This window comes from Delphinapterus leucas, chromosome 6 (assembly GCF_059928025.1).
Source record: "Delphinapterus leucas isolate spDelLeu-1000000601 "Yukka" chromosome 6, BTC_Dleu_Yukka2, whole genome shotgun sequence".
Lineage (NCBI taxonomy): Eukaryota > Metazoa > Chordata > Mammalia > Artiodactyla > Monodontidae > Delphinapterus > Delphinapterus leucas.
The window spans coordinates 42,587,211-42,606,416 of record NC_143134.1 but is presented as its reverse complement, the minus strand read 5'-3'; the positions used below and the strand labels follow the sequence as shown (position 1 = coordinate 42,606,416).

The window sequence follows — 19,206 nt, the reverse complement described above, 5'->3', positions numbered from 1 at the left end:
TCTAGAGGGTTCGGGGGAGAGGTGGACATGACGGTGACATAAGCTTGGCAGCAGAGAAAGGTGAGAATTGACCAGGTTCTGGATTTATGTTGAAGGGAGAGCCATTAAGATTCCCTGACAGATTGGATATGGAATGTGACAGAAAGTGATGAGTCAAGGATGACTCCAATATTTTGTCTTGAGCCAGTGGAGTTGCCATCAACTGATATAGGGAAGAGTGTGTGTTGAGTTGGTTTAAGGGGAAAATGTCAGAAGTTCATTTTTTGACCTATTAAGTTTGAGGTATCTATTAGGGATACAGTTGGGAAGGTTGAATAGGCAGTTGGATATATGAGACTAGAGTACAAGACAGTCATCTGGACTGGAGGTAAAAAACTGGAAGCTACATATAGATGGTATTTAACGTCATAGGGCTGGATGAGACCAAGGGGAAAAGTTGAGAGTCAGAAGAGAAGAACACCAAACATTGAGCCCTGGGCACTTCATCATTTGTTGGTTCACTTATCAGGAACTAGCAAGAGAGCATGAGTGACCAGTTAAGTAGGAGGAAACCAAGAACGTGGTGGCCTGGAAACCAAGTGGAGAGCATGCGTCAAGTTTGCTGAAAGGCCGGTTTGATGAGAATTGACCACTAAATTTAGTAAGTGAAGGTCATTTGTGATAGCTTGACAATTGCAGTGTCAGTGGTAGTGGAGGTGAAAGTCTGAACGGAGTGAGTGTAAGAAAGACCGAGAGGAGAACTGACACCACGAGTCACAGATAATACCTTCAAGGTTCTGCTGCAAAGAGGAGCAGAGAGAAGTGGGGTGGTTGGATGGCAGCGAGAGTGGGTAAAACAGAGGGGAAGTGAGAAATGTAACTAATTATTTTAAGATACAGTAAAGACTGATTTACCCAGCATTCTCTCAATTATTAACACTAAAATACTATTAAAAATCACATCATTGTAATTGATGAAAAACTGTATTCACAATGTAATTGTGAACATCAATGTAATTAATGAAAAACTGTGATCACTGTTTATGACTATTCACTGTTTGAAATGTCATGTGAGCAATGATTTTTAAATTTGATAATGCCCCATTTCCTCAAGGTGAGCAAACTGGTCCTCTAGAATACTATGACAATGTTAACCAGCACAGCTTTTTTGGAGAAACATTAGTATAAATGGTATCAAAAGTTGAAACGTGATCACCCTTTGACTCAGATATAGTCCTAAAGAAATACATATACACATACCCAAAGGTGTTGTATAAGGATCAGTAACAATTTCCTGTAATTGATAAAAAATTCCAAACACTAATAAATCCATTAGTAGGAGAATGGTTAACAATGGTATACCATGCACCTATTGTTAAACAGATGTCTAAGATCCATAAAGTTAAAAAAAGCAACTGCAGGGCTTCCCTGGTGGTGCAGTGGTTGAGAGTCTGCCTGCTGATGCAGGGGACACGGGTTCGTGCCCTGGTCCAGGAGGATCCCACATGCTGCAGAGCAGCTGGGCCCGGGAACCATGGCCGCTGGCCTGTGCGTCCGGAGCCTTTGCTCCGCAACGGGAGAGGCCACAACAGTGAGAGGTCCGCGTACCGTAAAAAAAAAAAAAAAAAGCAACTGGAGAGCAAATTCATTTGCATAAAAGAAAACATACATATCTATGCAAAGAATATTTTTGAAAAAATTCACAAAAAATGGTGGTTACCTCTGGGGAGTTAGAACAGGGAGAGAAAAGAAAGGAAAACTTTTACTTTATCTTATGGCTGTAATATCTGAATTTTTACCTTTAGAAATAAATATATATAGTCTAAAAATAAAAGTTTTAAATATAAATAACTTAAAAATAAACTAAATATACTGTATAGAATTGCAAGCAGCACAAAAACAGTTTACAATCAAATGACATGACAATGAAAAAAACTAAATGATAGTTAGATAACAGTTTAAGGCAAAAATAAAAGATTTAATAAGAAAATATTTATTGAAAACCCCAGGAATGCAATAGGCATAAGTGGCACCAGTGAAGTTCAAAATAGGTAGAGGTAGTACCTAAAATATCTAAAATATCTCTCTTTAGATCATTTATTATGGTCTGGGGAGAATCCCAATCATTGGAATGCAACTCATATATGTTAGCAAGAACCCTTTAAAAAAAATTATTTGTGTCGTATTTTTTCACATTTAGCCAAAAAGCATGTTTTGAGATTTCTGGGATGGAAAGGTACAGGTAGTTTGAGGGTAAACAGGCATAAGAAAGAGACAGGGGAGCAAGCCAGGGTCTAATGGCAACAAAGGACGTGTGCAGAAGAGAGGTACAGAAAGACCAGTTCTGCCCAAGCCAAGACCTCAATCCAGGAATGAGGAAGGGAACATCTCTACGCCTCTTCTCCTCCATTACTGCCTCTTCTCCTCCATCACTTGCGCAACGCAGAACACAGATTAACACAATAACATGAATGAACAGAAATGCATACAAGAGACTCAGGTATTTGTACACCAATGTTCAGATCAGCATTAGTCCCAATAGCCTAAAGGGGAATACAATTCAAGTGTCCATCAACAGATGAATGGATAAACAAAAGATGACTTATACATACAATGGAAAATCATTCAGTCATAAAAAGGAATGAAGTTCCAATACATGCTACAACATGTAGGATATTTTTAGATACATTCTGCTAAGTACAGAAGCCAGACATAGGAGGACAAATACTGTATGATTCCACTTCTATGAAATATCTAGAAGAGGCAAACTTACAGTCAAAGAAAGTAAATTCAAGGTTACCAGGGGATGGCAGGGGGAGGACAGTTATTGCCTAATGGGTACAAAATTTCTATTTGGGGAGATGAAAAGTTTTGGAAAGAGCAGTGATGGTTACAAAACACTGTGAATATACTTAATGTCACAGAACTGTACTCTTAAAAATGGTTAAAATGGTAAATTTTGTTTTACATTTATTTATTTAACCACAATTTTTAAAATAGTAAAAATAATATACAAGGTAAAATTTAGAATAAGTAAAAGAATAAATTGGACTTAAAGTTAAATAAGTTTCTGTAGGCCAATTTAGAAACCTGCCCACCATTTTTAGCATTGTTCCATGGAAAATATATTCCAAGCTACAAAAAGGTGGCTTACAAATGAACCTTAAAAACAACTTGCTTCCAAGTTGAAGATTACCAATGTTCAGATTTTTGGCAACAAACATCCTGAAAATCTGAACCTTACTAACTTGGACCGCCTTTGATTGCCATCATGTAGCAAATACGGGAACCTGCAGGTTTTTCCAGTACAAGAGAAAGTGAAAATTCCTTTTGGAGAGCTTCCAGGAACTAGCCAATAGTACTATCTATAAACTCCAGCATATATTGAATATATGCATTCTAGATTAGCCAGAATATGAGGCTGATCAGAATAGCTCATTCATTTCCCACTTCAACAGATAACAAAGCAGAGTAACTCAAAAGACTTAAAAAAAAAAAAGCTGAATTACAAATAATATTTACAAATAAATCATCAAAATGTATTCTGGTAACCTAAAGATCACATTTTCACTGTCACTCTTATATTCCTGAAAGACTATTTCAGAGAGAAAAACTGTAAAGTTTTATACTTTAATAGCCATCATTTAGCTCTTATACACTATTTAAAGAGTATGCAGGGCTTTCCTGGTGGCGCAGTGGTTGAAAGTCCGCCTGCCAATGCAGGGGACATGGATTCGTGCCCCGGTCCGGGAAGATCCCACATGCTGCTGAGCCTGCGCGTCCGGAGCCTGTGCTCCGCAACGGGAGAAGCCACAACAGTGAGAGGCCCGCGTACCGCAAAAAAAAAAAAAAAAAAAAAAAAAAAAAAGAGTATGCAAATGAAAGTTTTTAGAGAAGATTACACCTGGTAAAAGTTGGTAAATCCAAGGTTCTGAAAAGCAGGGAAATGAATAGTAATTTAAATAAGCATCATATTGAAAAATAAGAGATTTCATCTACCACAGTACCTAGCATGGTACTCTAGCCACTGCAAAAGCTCAATAAATTATTTATTGGAGAAAAAAACTACATTATTTGCATGGTCAATAATCAAACAGCAGATGACTGACCCAGAATTGGTGTCTTACAGATAGCCTGGGAAATCAAAAATGCTATTTTCACAAATACACCAAGAAATGTAACTTCAAACAACAAAGTGCAATTTTTCACTTATCAGATAGTGAAAAAAAAATTTCGGATTTCTGATTTCCAGTAACTGGCAAGGATATGAGCAAATAAATGGCTTTCACATATTGGTGGCAGGATATAAACTGGTACACCCTTTTGGATAATTTGTCAGTATCTATCCACATTTTAAATGTGCATACCCATTACTCAACAAATCTACTTCTAGGAATCTATTCTACAGAAATACTAACAAATGGATGCAAAGTTAAATGTATAAAGATATACACACTGTAACTTTTTATAACAGTAAAAATCAAAACCAACCATTAATCCTGTCCATTAATACCGGAATGGGTGAATTATGATCCATTCAAACTATGGAACATTGTATGTACAGCCAAAAAAAATGAGGTGAAATTCTATGACCCAAATGGAAAGAAATGAAATGATATTTTATATCGTTAAATGCAAAAAGAAAGTTACAGAATCACAGGTATGAAATACCTCATCAAACAATTAAACTAACAACAAAAAAAACCCAAAAAACTACATGTGTGAGTACTTGTAATATACCTAGAAAAATGTCTAGAGGACTCTGAATGTATACATCAAACTGTTATTTCCTGGGAATGAGAGGAGCTTTCATTAGTTTAATTAGATTTCTTAAGCATCACTTGCAATTCTTTTTACAATGAACATTAATTTTTTTTAAACTAGCAGAAAAAAACATCAAAAACTCTTCCTAATGGCGATCTGTTTCTTTTGGTATGAAGTATTTTAGCTAAAATATTTTAGGACAATAGATAACTTTAATAACCTTTTCCCTTAAGGAATTAAAATTGTATTCATGGCCTCTTAAAAAAAAAACAATATAGCTGTAAGTATGTGACCAAGCTGTGAAAATTGTTAAGGGAGTAGAACTTAAAAGTTCTCATCACAAGAAGAAAAATGTAACTGAGGTGACTGATGTTAACTGAACTTACTGTGGTAATCATTTTGCAATATATAGATATATCAAACTATTATGCTGTATACTTTGGATTAATACAATGTTGCATGTCAATTATATCTCAAAACTGGGGAAAAACAGCAAAGGGCTGAATACTGAACATTGTCTTAAACGTCTTTCCTCAAGCAAATATAATCATAAATAGTTTAATGAAACTTCAATATTTAAAGCAAATCTTTCAAAGATGATGATCTTATGAACACATCTGTTATCCTATTGATTATTTCATTCGGTTAATATGCTGAGCATCTACTATGTGTCAGGCACTGTGGTATTTCAGCTTCTTTCTACTGTCTGAAATAAAAGTAAAAGAGTATGAGAATCTTACCAACATGGCCTCCTCCAATGGTGTATGTCTTCCCAGATCCAGTTTGTCCATAGGCAAAAACAGTTGCGTTATAGCCCTCAATGAGTGACAACACTAGTGGCTTTATACAGGTATTATAAACTTCATCTTGAGTGGAATTTTTGCCAAAAACAAAATCAAAAGTAAAGACTCTATCTCTCCCAATGATAACTTGTTGCGTGTTTGGAATAACTCTCACACAAGCTTGATAATTATGAAGAACTTCTTTGCACAGCAGAGGTCTAATTCTTACAGCAACTTTTACTGGTATTTCTTCCATGGCAGCTTAGATTTTACTAAACAGATTTTCTACTTAATATTCAGTATCTAGCGTGAGAAACATCCATTTTACGTAAGATCTGGACTCCTGTGTATCAAAATAAAAACAAAATTTAGTTATTGACTTCTCTATCGTAATAAACTAAGCAACTTCTAAAGCAAAGTCAATTAAAGCAGGTTTTGTTCTAATATAAGATAGCTACAAAGAGTAAATCTGTCTTGAAAAAGTATACCTATAATTTATAGATGAAGTGATATGATGTCTGGATTTGCTGCAAAATAATCTAGGGGATGGGAGCCTTGAGTTGGTAAATGATGAAGCAAAGTGATAAGTACATGGGATTCCATTATGCCATTCTTTCTATAGTGGTAATATGTTTCCCAGCTCATTAATCTAAATATTGAATAATTGGGGAATTAGAAACATAAGGCAAGGACTTCCCTGGTGGCGCAGTGGTTAAGAATCCGCCTGCCAATGCAGGGGACACGGGTTCGAGCCCTGGTCTGGGAAGACTCCACATGCCGCGGAGCAACTAAGCCTGTGCACCGGAACTACTGAGCCCACGTGTCACAACTACTGAAGCTCACGTGCCTAGCGCCCGTGCTCTGCAACAAGAGAAGCCACCACAATGTGAAGCCCGCGCACCACAACGAAGAGTAGCCCCTGCTCTCAGCAACTAGAGAAAGCCTGTGTAGCAACGAAGACCCAACTCAGCCATAAATTAATTAATTAATTAAAAAGAAACATAAGGCAAGGAAATAATTGGGTAATTGTACATGTACACAAGTAGTGCAAAGCAAACCCTTAGATTTTACAGCTATGTACTGAAAAATAACAACTCCTCTTTGTCGCAAATGTTAGAAATCAATCCATGAAAATAGTTTTAAGGATTTCTATAAGCCAATGTAAATTTAAAACTAAATTTTCTATTTAAAAATAACCAAAACTAACAGAAAAACTGCTGTTCCACTCCTAAATTACATGGTACTTATTTCTGAAGATCTCTGGTGGAATTAATACATTAAAAATTATATTGGGGGACTTCCCTGGTGTCCAGTGGTTAAGAATCCGCCTTCTGGGCTTCCCTGGTGGCACAGTGGTTAAGAATCCGCCTGCCAATGCAGGGGACACGGGTTCGAGCCCTGGTCCAGGAAGATCCCACATGCCGTGGAGTAACTAAGCCCATGCGCCACAACTACTGAGCCTGTAAGCCTAGAGCCCGTGCTCTGAAACACGAGAAGCCACTGCAATGAGAAGCCCGCGCACGGCAACAAAGAGTAGCCCCCACTCAACATAACTAGAGAAAGCCCGTGTGCAGTGACGAAGACCCAGCACAGCCAAAAATAAATAAATAAAATAAATTATTTTTAAAAACAAACAGAAAAGAATCTGCCTTCCAATGCAGGGGATGCGGGTTCGATCCCTGGTCGGAGAATTAAGATCCCACACACCACGGGTAACTAAGCCCGTGCACCACAACTACAGAGCTTGTGCACTCTGGAGCCTGCGCGTCACAATTGCTGAACCTGTGCGTCCCAATGAACAATGCCATGTGCCGCAACTAAGAACCAATGCTGCCAAAAGTAAAATAAACAAATATTTTTTAAAAATTGCAGGGACAATGTTTTAAAAAAATTAAATTGGTAGCTATACTTACAATGAACAACCTGAAAAATAAATTAAGAAAACAATTCCATTTATAACAGCATTACAAAGAATCAAATAAATTTAAGAATAAATTTAACAAAAGATGTGTAAAACTTACACTCTGAAAACTACAAAATATTGTTGAAAGTAAAGAAGATTTAAATAAATGGAAAAACATATCATGTTCATGGGTTAGAAGACTTAACATATTAAAATGGCAATATTCCCCAAATTGATCTAAAGAGTCAACAGAGTGCCTATCAAAATCCCAGCTGACTTCTTTGTAGAAACTGACAAGCTGATCCTAAAATTCATATGGAAATTCAAGGGACATAGAACAGCCAATACAATAATGAAAAAGAACAAAGTTAGAGGACATACTTCCCCAATTTTAAAACCAGGCAACAGATCAAGACAGTGTGGTACTGGCATACAACAGACTTAAAGATCAATGGAAAAGAACTGAGAATACAGAAATAAATCCTCACATTTATGGGCAACTGATTTTCAACAACAGTGTCAACACAATTCAATGGGGGAAAGATAGTCTTTTCGACAAGTGGTCATGGGACAACTGGATATCCACATGCATAAGAATGAAGTTGGACTTCTACCTCACGTCGTATACTAAAGTTAATTCAGAACGGTTCACAGGACTTCCCTGGTGGCGCAGTGGTTAAGAATCCGCCTGCCAATGCAGGGGACACGGGTTTGATCCCTGGTCTAGGAAGATCCCATATGCTGTGGAGCAACTAAGCCCATGCACCACAACTACTGAGCCTGCAAGCCACAACTACAGAGCCCATGCACCACAACTACCGAAGCCCACATGCTCTAGGGCCCACATGCCGCAACTACTGAGCCTGCGTGCTGCAACTACTGAAGCCTACTCGCCTAGAGCCCATGCTCCACAACAAGAGAAGCCACCACAATGAGAAGCCTTCTCACTGCAACGAAGAGTAGGCCCCGCTTGCCGCAACTAGAGAAAGGCCGCGCACAGCAACGAAGACCCAACGCAGCCAAAAACTAAATAAAACTTAAAAAAGATACTCAAAAATGTTTAAAGAAACAAAACAAAAATAAATGGTTCTGGGCTTCCCTGGTGGCGCAGTGGTTGAGAGTCCGCCTGCCGATGCAGGGGACATGGGTTCGTGCCCCGGTCCGGGAAGATCCCACATGCCGCGGAGCGGCTGGGCCCGTGAGCCATGGCCTCTGAGCCTGCGCGTCCGGAGCCTGTGCTCCGCAACGGGAGAGGCCACAACAATGAGAGGCCCGCGTACCGCTAAAATAAATAAATAAATAAATTTAAAAAAGAATTTACATGTCTTTTAAAAAATCCATAGCACTTATACTTCTTCAGATTCTGATCAATTACAGCCATCAGAAGCGTACGTATTAATCTCACCAATCAATGTAAAGAAAGGTGAAATCTGATTGGCTGGCATACTCAATGGAGTTTTGAAATCTGAGCAAAGGAAGGAGAAATATTTGATCACTGATGCCATGCCGTTGATCAGAAAAGTGTCTCCAAATACCGTTGCCATCCTGTGCCCTTGGCTTTTCATAAGTAGTGACTGTCTAAAAATTGTAGTTTGTAAGTAATATTTTCTTAAGAAACTTTCTGGCAAGTGGATAGTGAATCTCATAAGGATCTCAGAAAAGGCCCCAAATGCATACAGAACAGATGGAGAAGACAGGAAGCAGAGGGGAAACAACAAAGATTTTTAAAGTTGGAGTGGGCGAAGTTTTATTTTAAAAGTGTTTCAAAGAAAGAATCTGGGCACCCTTTCTTTCTCAATTATCACCTGCTCTAAGGGAGGGGTCTTTCAGACTTCCGCAGAACTTATAATGCACCGAAGTTTCAACATCCGCAATGGAAAAAGGAGGCCTGTGACAAAACAAAACCCCCAAGGAAGGTGGGCCTTTCCATCCCTCTTCAGATACCGCAGCTGGAAGCACGAAAACAAGAAATACACAGGATCCGATTCAGTGAGGCTCGGTCCGGGGTTCCCGGGGTTCCCGCGCGTCCCTCTTCTCCAAGCCCTTCTACCTCAAGGGGCACCCAACTTCCCCGGCCGCTCGCCTGGGAGTCCCAGCATAGGCCCAGGCCCCTCGGACGCACTGCTCCGCCTTGCGGGCGCCCCGACCGCCCTCCCCGCCAGCCGAGCCGCGGAGGCTCCCAATCCCCCGGCCGGCCCCCTCTCCTCCCAACGGCCGGCCGGGGACACCGGCTCAGAGAGCTGACCGGCGCCGCACCAGGGCCGACCCCGCCAGCCCGGCCCGACCCGCCTGCCACTCACTGACCGGTTCGAGAAACCCCAGTCTCCCGCGGCTAACGCAGCGCAGGACTCTTCGCCTTCACTTCGCACCGCCGCGCTGCATCTACCGCCTCAGCCCGCGCCTTTTGTTGTCGCGGGTTCTCCCGGCAACCAGCAAAGCCCGCGCTGACGCGCCCCGCCCCTCAGGGCGGCCGGAAGCTCCCCAGACCCCGCCCCAGCCCGCCAAGCCCCGCCCATGACCCCGCCCCGTCAGGGAGGAGCCTAGAGCCGGCCACCTGGAGGCCCCGCCTCCCAGATTAGCTCCAAAGTAAATACTACCCAGGGACCCCCTCATAGTGCTGAGCCAGAGAACTCTCCAGGAGTTTGTAAGATGAATATGAGAAAGATTCACATTGCTTTCAATATTTTAGCTACCAATTCCGTTTATTTTTATTGAAGTTAAATAAAAGTCCGCATAACATAACATGACATAACATAACATGAACCGTTTTAAAATGTACAATTCAATGGCGTTTTAGACATTCACAATGTTGTGCAACCATCACCTATTTCCAAAACATTTTCATCACCCCAAAAGGAAAGCCTCATACCAGTTAGCAGTCACTCCCATTCCTCTCTTCCCCAGCCACTGGCGACCACTAATCTGGTTTCTGTTTCTATGGATTTACCTGTTCTGGCCATTTCATAGTCATAGAATCATACAATTTGTGGCCTCGTGTCTGGCTTCTTTTGCTAAACGTTTCCCAGTTTCACCCATGTTGTAGCATGTATCAGAACTTTAATTCCCTTTTATGGATGAATAATATTACGTTATGTGGACATACCACATTTTATTTATCCATTCATCAGCCGAGGGATATGTGGGTTTTTTTCCACTTTGGGAATAATATGAATAATGCTGCTATTAACATCATGTACAAGTATCTGTTTAATGGTTTGTTTTGTTTTTTTCAGTTTTTCTGGGTATAGACCTAGGAATGAAATTGCTGGGTCATATGGTAATTCTATGTTTAACTTTTCCAATTTACTTTTAAATGCCTCAATGCCTCCCATTTTTAATAGCACCATCTAAGTATCTTCAAAAAGCAGTCCTTCTCTCATAAAACTTAAAAGTGAAAGCAGAAAAAAAAGCTGCTTAAATTATTAAATTGAATTATTTTGAATTTTTAAAATCCAAAGATGTGAATTTGTTAATTATGTTGCACTTTTAGAATTTTTTTTTAAAAGTTGCCCATCATGACTGGTCTGCTGACAAAACTGCAATGAATAACAGTAACAATTTAGGTTTGGGAATTCCCGGGAAGACTAGGCAGCAGGTTTCAGGAGGCCACATGTCTGCAGACGAGGTCAGCAAATGCCTAACAGGATTGGAATGGGACATTTCCTGTTGCCCCCAAATTGGTGTCTTGAGTCCAAAGTTGAAGAGAAGGGGTCACTTAAGTTCCCCACATTGTAGACACCAGTCATTATCACCCCCTTCACCCCCAGGACTTACAGCAGAACAAAACTAATTCCATTCCAACTCCAATCCTATCTCCTTTTATAGCCCTTATAAAGAGGGACTTGGGGTGTTGAAGGAGAGTCATGGGGTCTTGGTCCTTGTGGAGTGGGGAATAGAGGGTTCACAAGTAAGAGGCATCTCTCTTAAGTCAAAGGAGGCTCTAAGAGTGACCTGGAGAGCCTGGGGGAGTGGCACCAAGGGGAAACTGGCCTTCTGGTTGGACAGGGCTAGGGGAAGAGGCTGCATGTGCCTCTCTATACTGAAGCAAAGCAATTGGATAGCAGTGCAGGGAGGGCGCTGGAGTGCAGCAGCCTGCACTCCCACCATTTGGCAGGGCAAGAACCTGTGATCTTCCTGTGTTTCCCATCTTGCCCTCACAAATCCTTCCTGCACACCTGCTATAGTGATCTATGCAGGACACAAACTTGACCACAAATCTGCCCTTTGCCTATACCATTTCTGTGACGTCATGGAGAATATTACTACTCAGCAGCTGGAATGAGAAATCCATGTAGAGAGAAAGACTTCTTTTGCCGAGAAGATGCTTTGCCAGCCTACACCCAGGTGGAAGTTAAGTTTGCAGAGAAGATGCTTTGCCAGCCTACACCCAGGTGGAAGTTAAGTCTCCTGGGTTTGACCTTTGGTAGGTACCCAGGCTTCAGAGAAGAAGATGGTGTTGCGCATATGAACCAGGAGAATTATTTGACTGCTCTTGAGAAGGAATGAGAAAGATGGAGGAAGCCCAAGATGCTGGGAAGAAGCTGAATCAGAGAGAGGGAAAGGATAGCTGATAAAGGAATTCCAGGGAGAACAGAAATGGCTAATGGAGATCTTTAGGTTGCATGCTGTGAGGAAGGTGAACCTCTTCCTCTCTCTCCCCTGCAAAATCTTCAGTAAAGTCTACATTGCTAACTGAGGTATTTGTGACAGAGGATTGTTTGTAGCAACTTAAAGATCTGCCAGCCCCTAAGTCAAGTTTGGTGCTGGACAAAACCACGTGAACCTAGAAGGCAGAGGATTAGAAGAAAGCTGAAGTCTGGCTTACATGTCAGTGATGTTTTACTTCACTAATAAACCAAAACAATGTAAATTAAAATGATAGGGACTTCCCTGGTGGTCCAGTGGTAAACAATCCACCTTCCAATGCAGGGGACACACGTTCAATCCCTGGTTGGGGAACTAAGATTCCACATGCTGCGGGGCAACTAAGCCCACTTGCCACAATTACTGAGCTCGTGCGCCTCAACTAGAGAACCCACATGCTGCAAATTACAAGAGCCCACGCACTCTGGAACCCACACACCACAACTACAGAGACCATGTGTCCTGGAGCCTGCGTGCCACAACTAGAGAGAGAAAACCTGCATGCCACAACTAGAGAGAAACCCACGAGCTACAACTAGAGAGAAGGTCGTACACTACAACTAGAGAGAAACCTGCATGCCGCAATGAAGAGCCTGCGTGCCACAACTTGAGAGAGAAAACCTGCATGCCACAACTAGAGAGAAACCCACGAGCCACAACTAGAGAGAAGGTCGTACACCACAACTAGAGAGAAACCTGCATGCCGCAGTGAAGAGCCTGCACCACAACGAAAGATCCCGCATGCCTCAACAAAGACCCTGCATACTGCAACTAAGACCTGACGTAGCCAAAAAAAATAAATAAATAAATGTTTTTGTTTTTGTTTTTGTTTTGCGGTACGCGGGCCTCCCACCACCTCAGCCTTTCCCGTTCCAGAGCACAGGCTCTGGATGCGCAGGCTCAGCGGCCATGGCTCACGGGCCCAGCTGCTCCGCGGCATGCGGGATCCTCCCGGACTGGGTCACGAACCCGTGTCTCCTGCATCGGCAGGCGGACTCTCAACCACTGCGTCACCAGGGAAGCTCATAAATAAATACTTTAAAAAATTAAAATGATAAACCATTTTCGCCTATAAAGTTGGCCACATCTCTTCATAATGTAATACGGGCAAGCATTCAGTGAGGCAGACTGTATATTTGCACATTTTGCTGTATATTTTGCTGATAGGGCAAGCCCTTCCTCATTATTGTAACTTTCTTGACTATTCTTAGCATTTCTCTTCCAGAAGAACTTTTGAATCAGTTTGACATTTTCCAGAAGAAAGTTCCATTGAGTTTTTTTATTGAATTGCAGTTAAATTTTTTAAATTTATAACACATTTTTATAAACATAGAGGACAAATTTTAAAATGTATAAACTGCATGGCTCTTTTATGAAAAAGATAAAACGGCTCTCATGATAAAGTCCAGTCTTCTCGACATGGTATACAAAGGCCTTCCTTAATCTACTTTTTGCCTACCTTTCTAGACTCATCCCTGCTATTTCTTGCCTCACATTTTATTCTCCAGCATCAGCAGAGACCATATATTATTTATTTTTATGCCCCCATAGTTGAGCAGCGTTTAATACATAGTAAATACTAAGCTCGTCGCAGAGATGCAACAAATATTTATGGAAATAAAAAGCTAAAAAACAGACAGCAAGTAATTTGCTCAAGGCTACATGGTTGGTAAGTGACAGAGGCAAGACTGAAGCCTATATGTGTCAGATGACAAAGTCAACACTGCCTCCTCAAAGATTGAGCTCAGCTATAGCTTTCTACATAATGTACATCTTTCTCTCTCTCTGTCTGTTCCCCTCTCCATCTTTCTCTCTCCCTGTATTTACTCAAATCAGGATCCAAACATGGTTCACATGTAGCATTTGGTTGACAGGTCCCTTAATTCTCTTTTAGTAACAGTTACCTCCACCTTTTTAAAAACTGTGGTAAAATACACATAACATAAAATTTACCATCTTGACCATTTTTAGGTATGCAGTTGAGTAGTGTTAAGTCCATTCACACTGTTCAACAAATCTCCAGAACTTTCTGTCTTGCAAAACTGAAACTCTATACCCAGTAAACAACAATTCCCCATTCACCCCTTCCCCCCCTGGAAACCACCATTCTAATTTCTGTCTCTATGAATTTGACTACCCTAAGTACCTCATATAAGTGGATTCATATGGTATTTGTCCTTTTGTGACAGACTTATTCTCTTAGCAAAATATCCTCAAACTTCACCCATGTTGTAGTGATCTTGGGTGGCCTTGGCCTGCAGCGGCTTGAAGTGAGATTTCGGCTCCCGGCCAGTAACTGAGGTCAGGTCGTGGCGGTGAGAGCACTGAATCCTAGCCACTAGACCAGTGGTCAGTGACAAGGCCCTGGCTCTACGTCTTTGCAGAAGAAGAATTCCCACAAAGACGGAAAGTAGTGAAACAAGTAAAGTATTTATTAAGAGAAAAAAAAGTACAGTATGTGTGGACAGACACACAGGCAGGCTCAGAGAGAGAGTTGCGCCCTCGTAGCAGTTTAAATCACTTATATGGGGCATTTCTTCCATGTTTCTTTTGACCAATCATTTTTTTTTTTTTTTGACCAATCATTTTGATTTGTCTGATTCAGAGTCCATATTTGGTGTATCTCAGGATTTTCCCATGTTTGTGCATGCATCTCTTAGCCAAGATGGATTCTACCAACGAGGCCTATGCGTAGGTTTGGTCACTTGGCATGACTCCCCTTTTGACCTCCAAGGAGCCTTTCTGCACATGTGTAGTCAGGAAGGTCTTCTAACTTCGAGAATGAGGTCTCTTATCTTCTATCTGGGCAGGGCTGAGCCTCCTCTCTCAGTTGTCCTGTTATTCCCATCTCAGAGTATCCGTCTATAAGGAACAAACGCAAACCGTCTGCCCTGAGGGCCCATCTGTCTCTTGCCTCAGTAGCATGTGTCAGAATTTCTTTCCTTCTTAAGGCTAATGTTCCACTGTATGCATATAACATTTTGTTTATCCGTTCATCTCTTGTTGGACACTTGAGTTGCTTCCAACTTTTGGCTATTGAAAATAACGCTGCTAAGCACAAAGGTGTACAACTATCTCTTCAAGATCCTGCTTTCAGTTCTTTTGGGTATATACCCAGAATGGAATTGCTGGATTGTGTGGTAATCCTATCTTTAATTTTTTGAGGAACTGCCGTACTGCTTTCCATAGCAGCTTCACCATTTTACAATCCCACGAACAGTGCACAAGGGATCCAATTTCTCCACATCCTCACCAATGCTCACCATTTTTTTTAATCACTTATTTGTTGAAGAAACTGTGCCATTTGTCCTTTAGAACATCTCACATTCTATATTTGGCGATGGCATCTTTGTGTTGCCATTTAACTTGTTCCTCTTTTTTCCTACATTTCCTGTAAACTTGTAGATCTAGATTCTTGATTAGATTCAGGCTCAATTTTTCTGGCAAGAATACAGGGCTGTGTACTTCCCTATTGCAACACACCAGGAGGTACATGATGTCTGAGTATCTCACTTCTGGTGATGTTAAGATTATTAGTGAGTTCAGGTGCTTTCAGCCTAATCCATCCCTTTAAAATTTACCCATCAGCATTTTACCTAATGGTTTTAACAACCACTGATATTATTTTACAGAGGTATTATTTCAGTAGGAATTCCAAAATGGTAATGTTCTAATTCTAATATTCTTTTTTGCATTTATTAGCTAGAATTGTTCTATAAAGAAGAGCTTTCCCACTATCAGGTTATCCTGAAATACGGTTAGTACAGGAACCACGCTTGATTTTTTTCTTTCTCTTTTAAAGATTTAATTTTTAAATTTATTTTTGGCTGCATTGGGTCTTCATTGCTGCACGTGGGCTTTCTCTAGTTGTAGCGAGCGGGGGCTACTCTTTGTTGCAGTGTGCAGGCTTCTCATTGTGGTGGCTTCTCTTGTTGCGGAGCATGGGCTCTAGGCATGCGGGCTTCAGTAGCTGTGGCGCAGGGGCTCAGTAGTTGCGGCACACAGACTCTAGAGTGCAGGCTCAGTAGTTGTGGTGCACGGGCTTAGTTGCTCCACGGCATGTGGGATCTTCCCAGACCAGGGATCGAACCCATGTCCCCTGAGTTGGCAGGCGGATTCTTAACCACTGTACCACCAGGGAAGCCCTAGTCAGCAAATTTTATACCTGAAAGGAATCTTAAAAATTACTTAGTCCCATTATACATTTATCAATTTCTTATTTTATATTTGATTTCCCTGAGTTAGACAAAAATTATTTTGCCATTTTATTTATTCATACCTGTATTAGGGTTCTCCAGAGAAACAGAGCCAACAGAATATATATATAGAGAGAGATATGTAGATCTAACTATAGACATATAATCTATATATGTCTATCTATTTCTCCACCCATCCATTCATCTATCTAGAGAGAAAGAGATATATTTTAAGGAATTGGCTCATGTGATTGTGGGAGCTGTCAAGTCTGAAATCTGTAGGGCAGGCTAGCAAATTGGAAATTCAGATAAGAGCTGATGTTACAGTCTTGAGTCTAAAATCTTCAGGGCAGGGCAGCAAGTGGGAAACTCAGGCAGGGTTTCTACGTTTTAGCCTTGAGGCAGGGTTGTTCCTTCTTCTGAAAAGCTCAGTCTTTGCTCTTAAGGCCTTCAACTGATTGGCTGAAGCCCCCACGTTATGGAGTGTAACTGCTTTACTCGTCTATTGATTGTAAATGTTAATCACACCTGGAGAATATCTTCACAGCAACATCTAGACTAGTGTTTGACCAACTAATTGGGCACCTTGGACTAGTCAAGCTGACACAAAATTAACCACCACGGTATCATCCTACTGCAGCCTGTAAATGAGACATGCATATATTTTACAAAATGATACAAAAAGAAAACTGGAACGAGAACTAGAAAATCAGACTCAGATTATCCTCTTGCATATGTAAATTAAATAGGCATAGAGATTTTAACTGATTTGTTCAAAAGCTGATGACAGAACCAAGGGAGTGAGCATACAGTGATTCCCCTTAGGGCAGCCCAGACCCTTGGATCTTAACTCTGGATACTTTATACTATGGAGAACTCACAATTCTGGACTTCCTTACTTTGAGGATCATTACCTCCCATGGTTTGAGAGCAAATACAAATGTTGCCTAGGCCATGGCAGCTTATCTTTTTCCCAAAAAACGCACAAGCACAAGAAAGGGTTGATGGTGACAACATTGAACTTTACCTGAGCTCTGTACTTTCAGAAAACAGTGACATTAAGAAATCCCTCCAGAGGGGCTTCCCTGGTGATCCATTGGTTAAGAATCTGCCTGCCAATGCAGAGGACACAGGTTCAGGCCCTGGTCCGGGAAGATCCCACATGCTGCAGAGCAACTAAGCCTGTGTGCCACAACTACTGAGCCTGTGCTCTAGAGCCCGCAAGCCACAACTACTGAAGCCTGTGCGCCTAGAGCCCATGCTCCACAACAAGAGAAGCCACTGCAATGAGAAGCCCACACACGGCAACAAAGAGTAACCCCCGCTCCCCACAACGAGAGAAAGCCCACGGACAGCAACGAAGACCCAATGCAGCCAAAAATAAAATTAATTAATTAATTAATTTTAAAAATTAGAAAAAAAGAAATCCCTCCAGGGACTTCCCTCATGGTCCAGTGGTTGGGAATCTGCCTTTCAATGGAGGGGACACAGGTTAGATCCCTGGTCAGGGAACTAGGATCACACATGCCGCAAGGCAACTAGGCCTGCACACCGCAGCTACTGAGCCCTCACTCAGGAGCCCGTGTGCTACAACTACTGAGCCCGCATGCTGCAACTACTTAGTCCACATGCCACAACTACAGAGCCCATGTGCTGCAACTACTGAGCCTGTACACTCTGGAGCCTGCAAGCCACAACTAAAGAGACTGCATGCCACAACGAAAGATCCCACGTGCCACAATGAAGATCACGCATGCCGCAACTAAGACCCGACGCGGCCAAATGACTAAATAAATATTTTTAAAAAGAATAAAAAGAAATCCCTTCAACCTTTTAACTTTTTGTTTTCTGAAATCCCCCACCCTTTTATGTTCTGGGAAACAGTTTACCCAAAAGAATGACCCTTCTCCATGTGACTTAGATAAGACTGTCTGTCGACTCTTTCTCATGTCTCCCTGCTTGACTTGTGACTGTGACAAGACCAAACACGGATCTTTCCCCTTTCACCCAAACCTGTTGAGGAGGCCAGCCACAGACTCCCCAATTCCTCATTCTTTGTCTCGTGAATGATTAGCTGAGATTAGAACTATCTGTCTGCCTCAAACTAGCTAGACACAAAGATAAAAATTTCCTCTTCAGGGAACTGAGATGCTTCCTGATTGCAAAACAAACCCACCTGTGAATTCCCCCACCTGTAACCTGTCTACTCCTCCCTATAAAAGACTAGGGCAACACCACCCTGCCAAGAAACCCTGATCTTCGCATCTGGGGTGCTCTTCATATTGCAATTAACTGAATGAGGTCAATTTCCTTACTTGTTCAGGTATTCTCTTTGGCAATAACATCCACGAAAGGGCTAAGAATAAAAAAACAAAGTAAAAAAAGAAGAAAAAAGGAAAAAACTGATCTAAGCACACTGAGAGAGAGATGAGTCATAGAGCTACAAGGAAAAGGAAGGTGTAGTTGCCTCAAGTCACGTACTGTGGCTCATTAAACCTGTACCTCCGCAACTGGATTATTAAACCATTATCCATTCAGCTTCAGGGAAGAGGAACAGTGAAGGAGTTCATTAATTGATTTCTGGACTGAATTGAATGAAATCTATTAATTTCTTTAGTGCTAATCAGGGAGAAGTTAAAGGTTGAGAAAGGAACAAAAGCAGCCCCTGACAAAAGCTGCCCTGGCACTCACAGCTATGCCATGGTATTCGCCTGTTGAACATAATCTCAGACAAGGTTACTCAGAGACCTTGATAAAGTGAGACAAAATAAGGCCACTTGATAATTTTGCCTAGGCTACTGTGCCACACACACAGAACCAAACATCCTACTATCTTGGCTGAAATGAGTGACTGATGCTTCTTTACCAATTTCTGTTTTTCCTTGCTTCAGCCTGCCCTCCTTATGGATAAGATTTGAGATAGCCAAAGGCAGAATTG

At 41.4% G+C, this 19,206-nt stretch overlaps 2 protein-coding genes across 2 annotated transcripts in view; one reads left to right on the top strand and one right to left on the bottom strand.

Annotated features, from left to right (window-relative positions):
* Positions 1-9,939, bottom strand: part of KIF27 (kinesin family member 27) — a 91,845-nt gene extending 81,906 nt beyond the window's left edge. Inside the window, exons 1-3 of the mRNA XM_089913058.1 lie at positions 9,733-9,939; positions 9,234-9,377; positions 5,484-5,868 (exon numbers count right to left, since the gene is read on the bottom strand). Of these exons, the coding sequence (XP_089769184.1) occupies positions 5,484-5,781 (298 nt within the window). The 5' untranslated portion in view covers positions 5,782-5,868; positions 9,234-9,377; positions 9,733-9,939. The remainder of the gene's footprint in view (positions 1-5,483; positions 5,869-9,233; positions 9,378-9,732) is intronic.
* LOC149748923 (uncharacterized) lies at positions 8,932-9,946 on the top strand. Its single transcript, XM_089912624.1, is given in 8 exon segments — positions 8,932-9,022; positions 9,244-9,353; positions 9,355-9,394; positions 9,397-9,531; positions 9,534-9,694; positions 9,696-9,749; positions 9,751-9,822; positions 9,824-9,946. Coding segments are annotated over 8 exon segments (786 nt in total).
* The last annotated feature ends 9,260 nt before the right edge of the window (positions 9,947-19,206 follow it).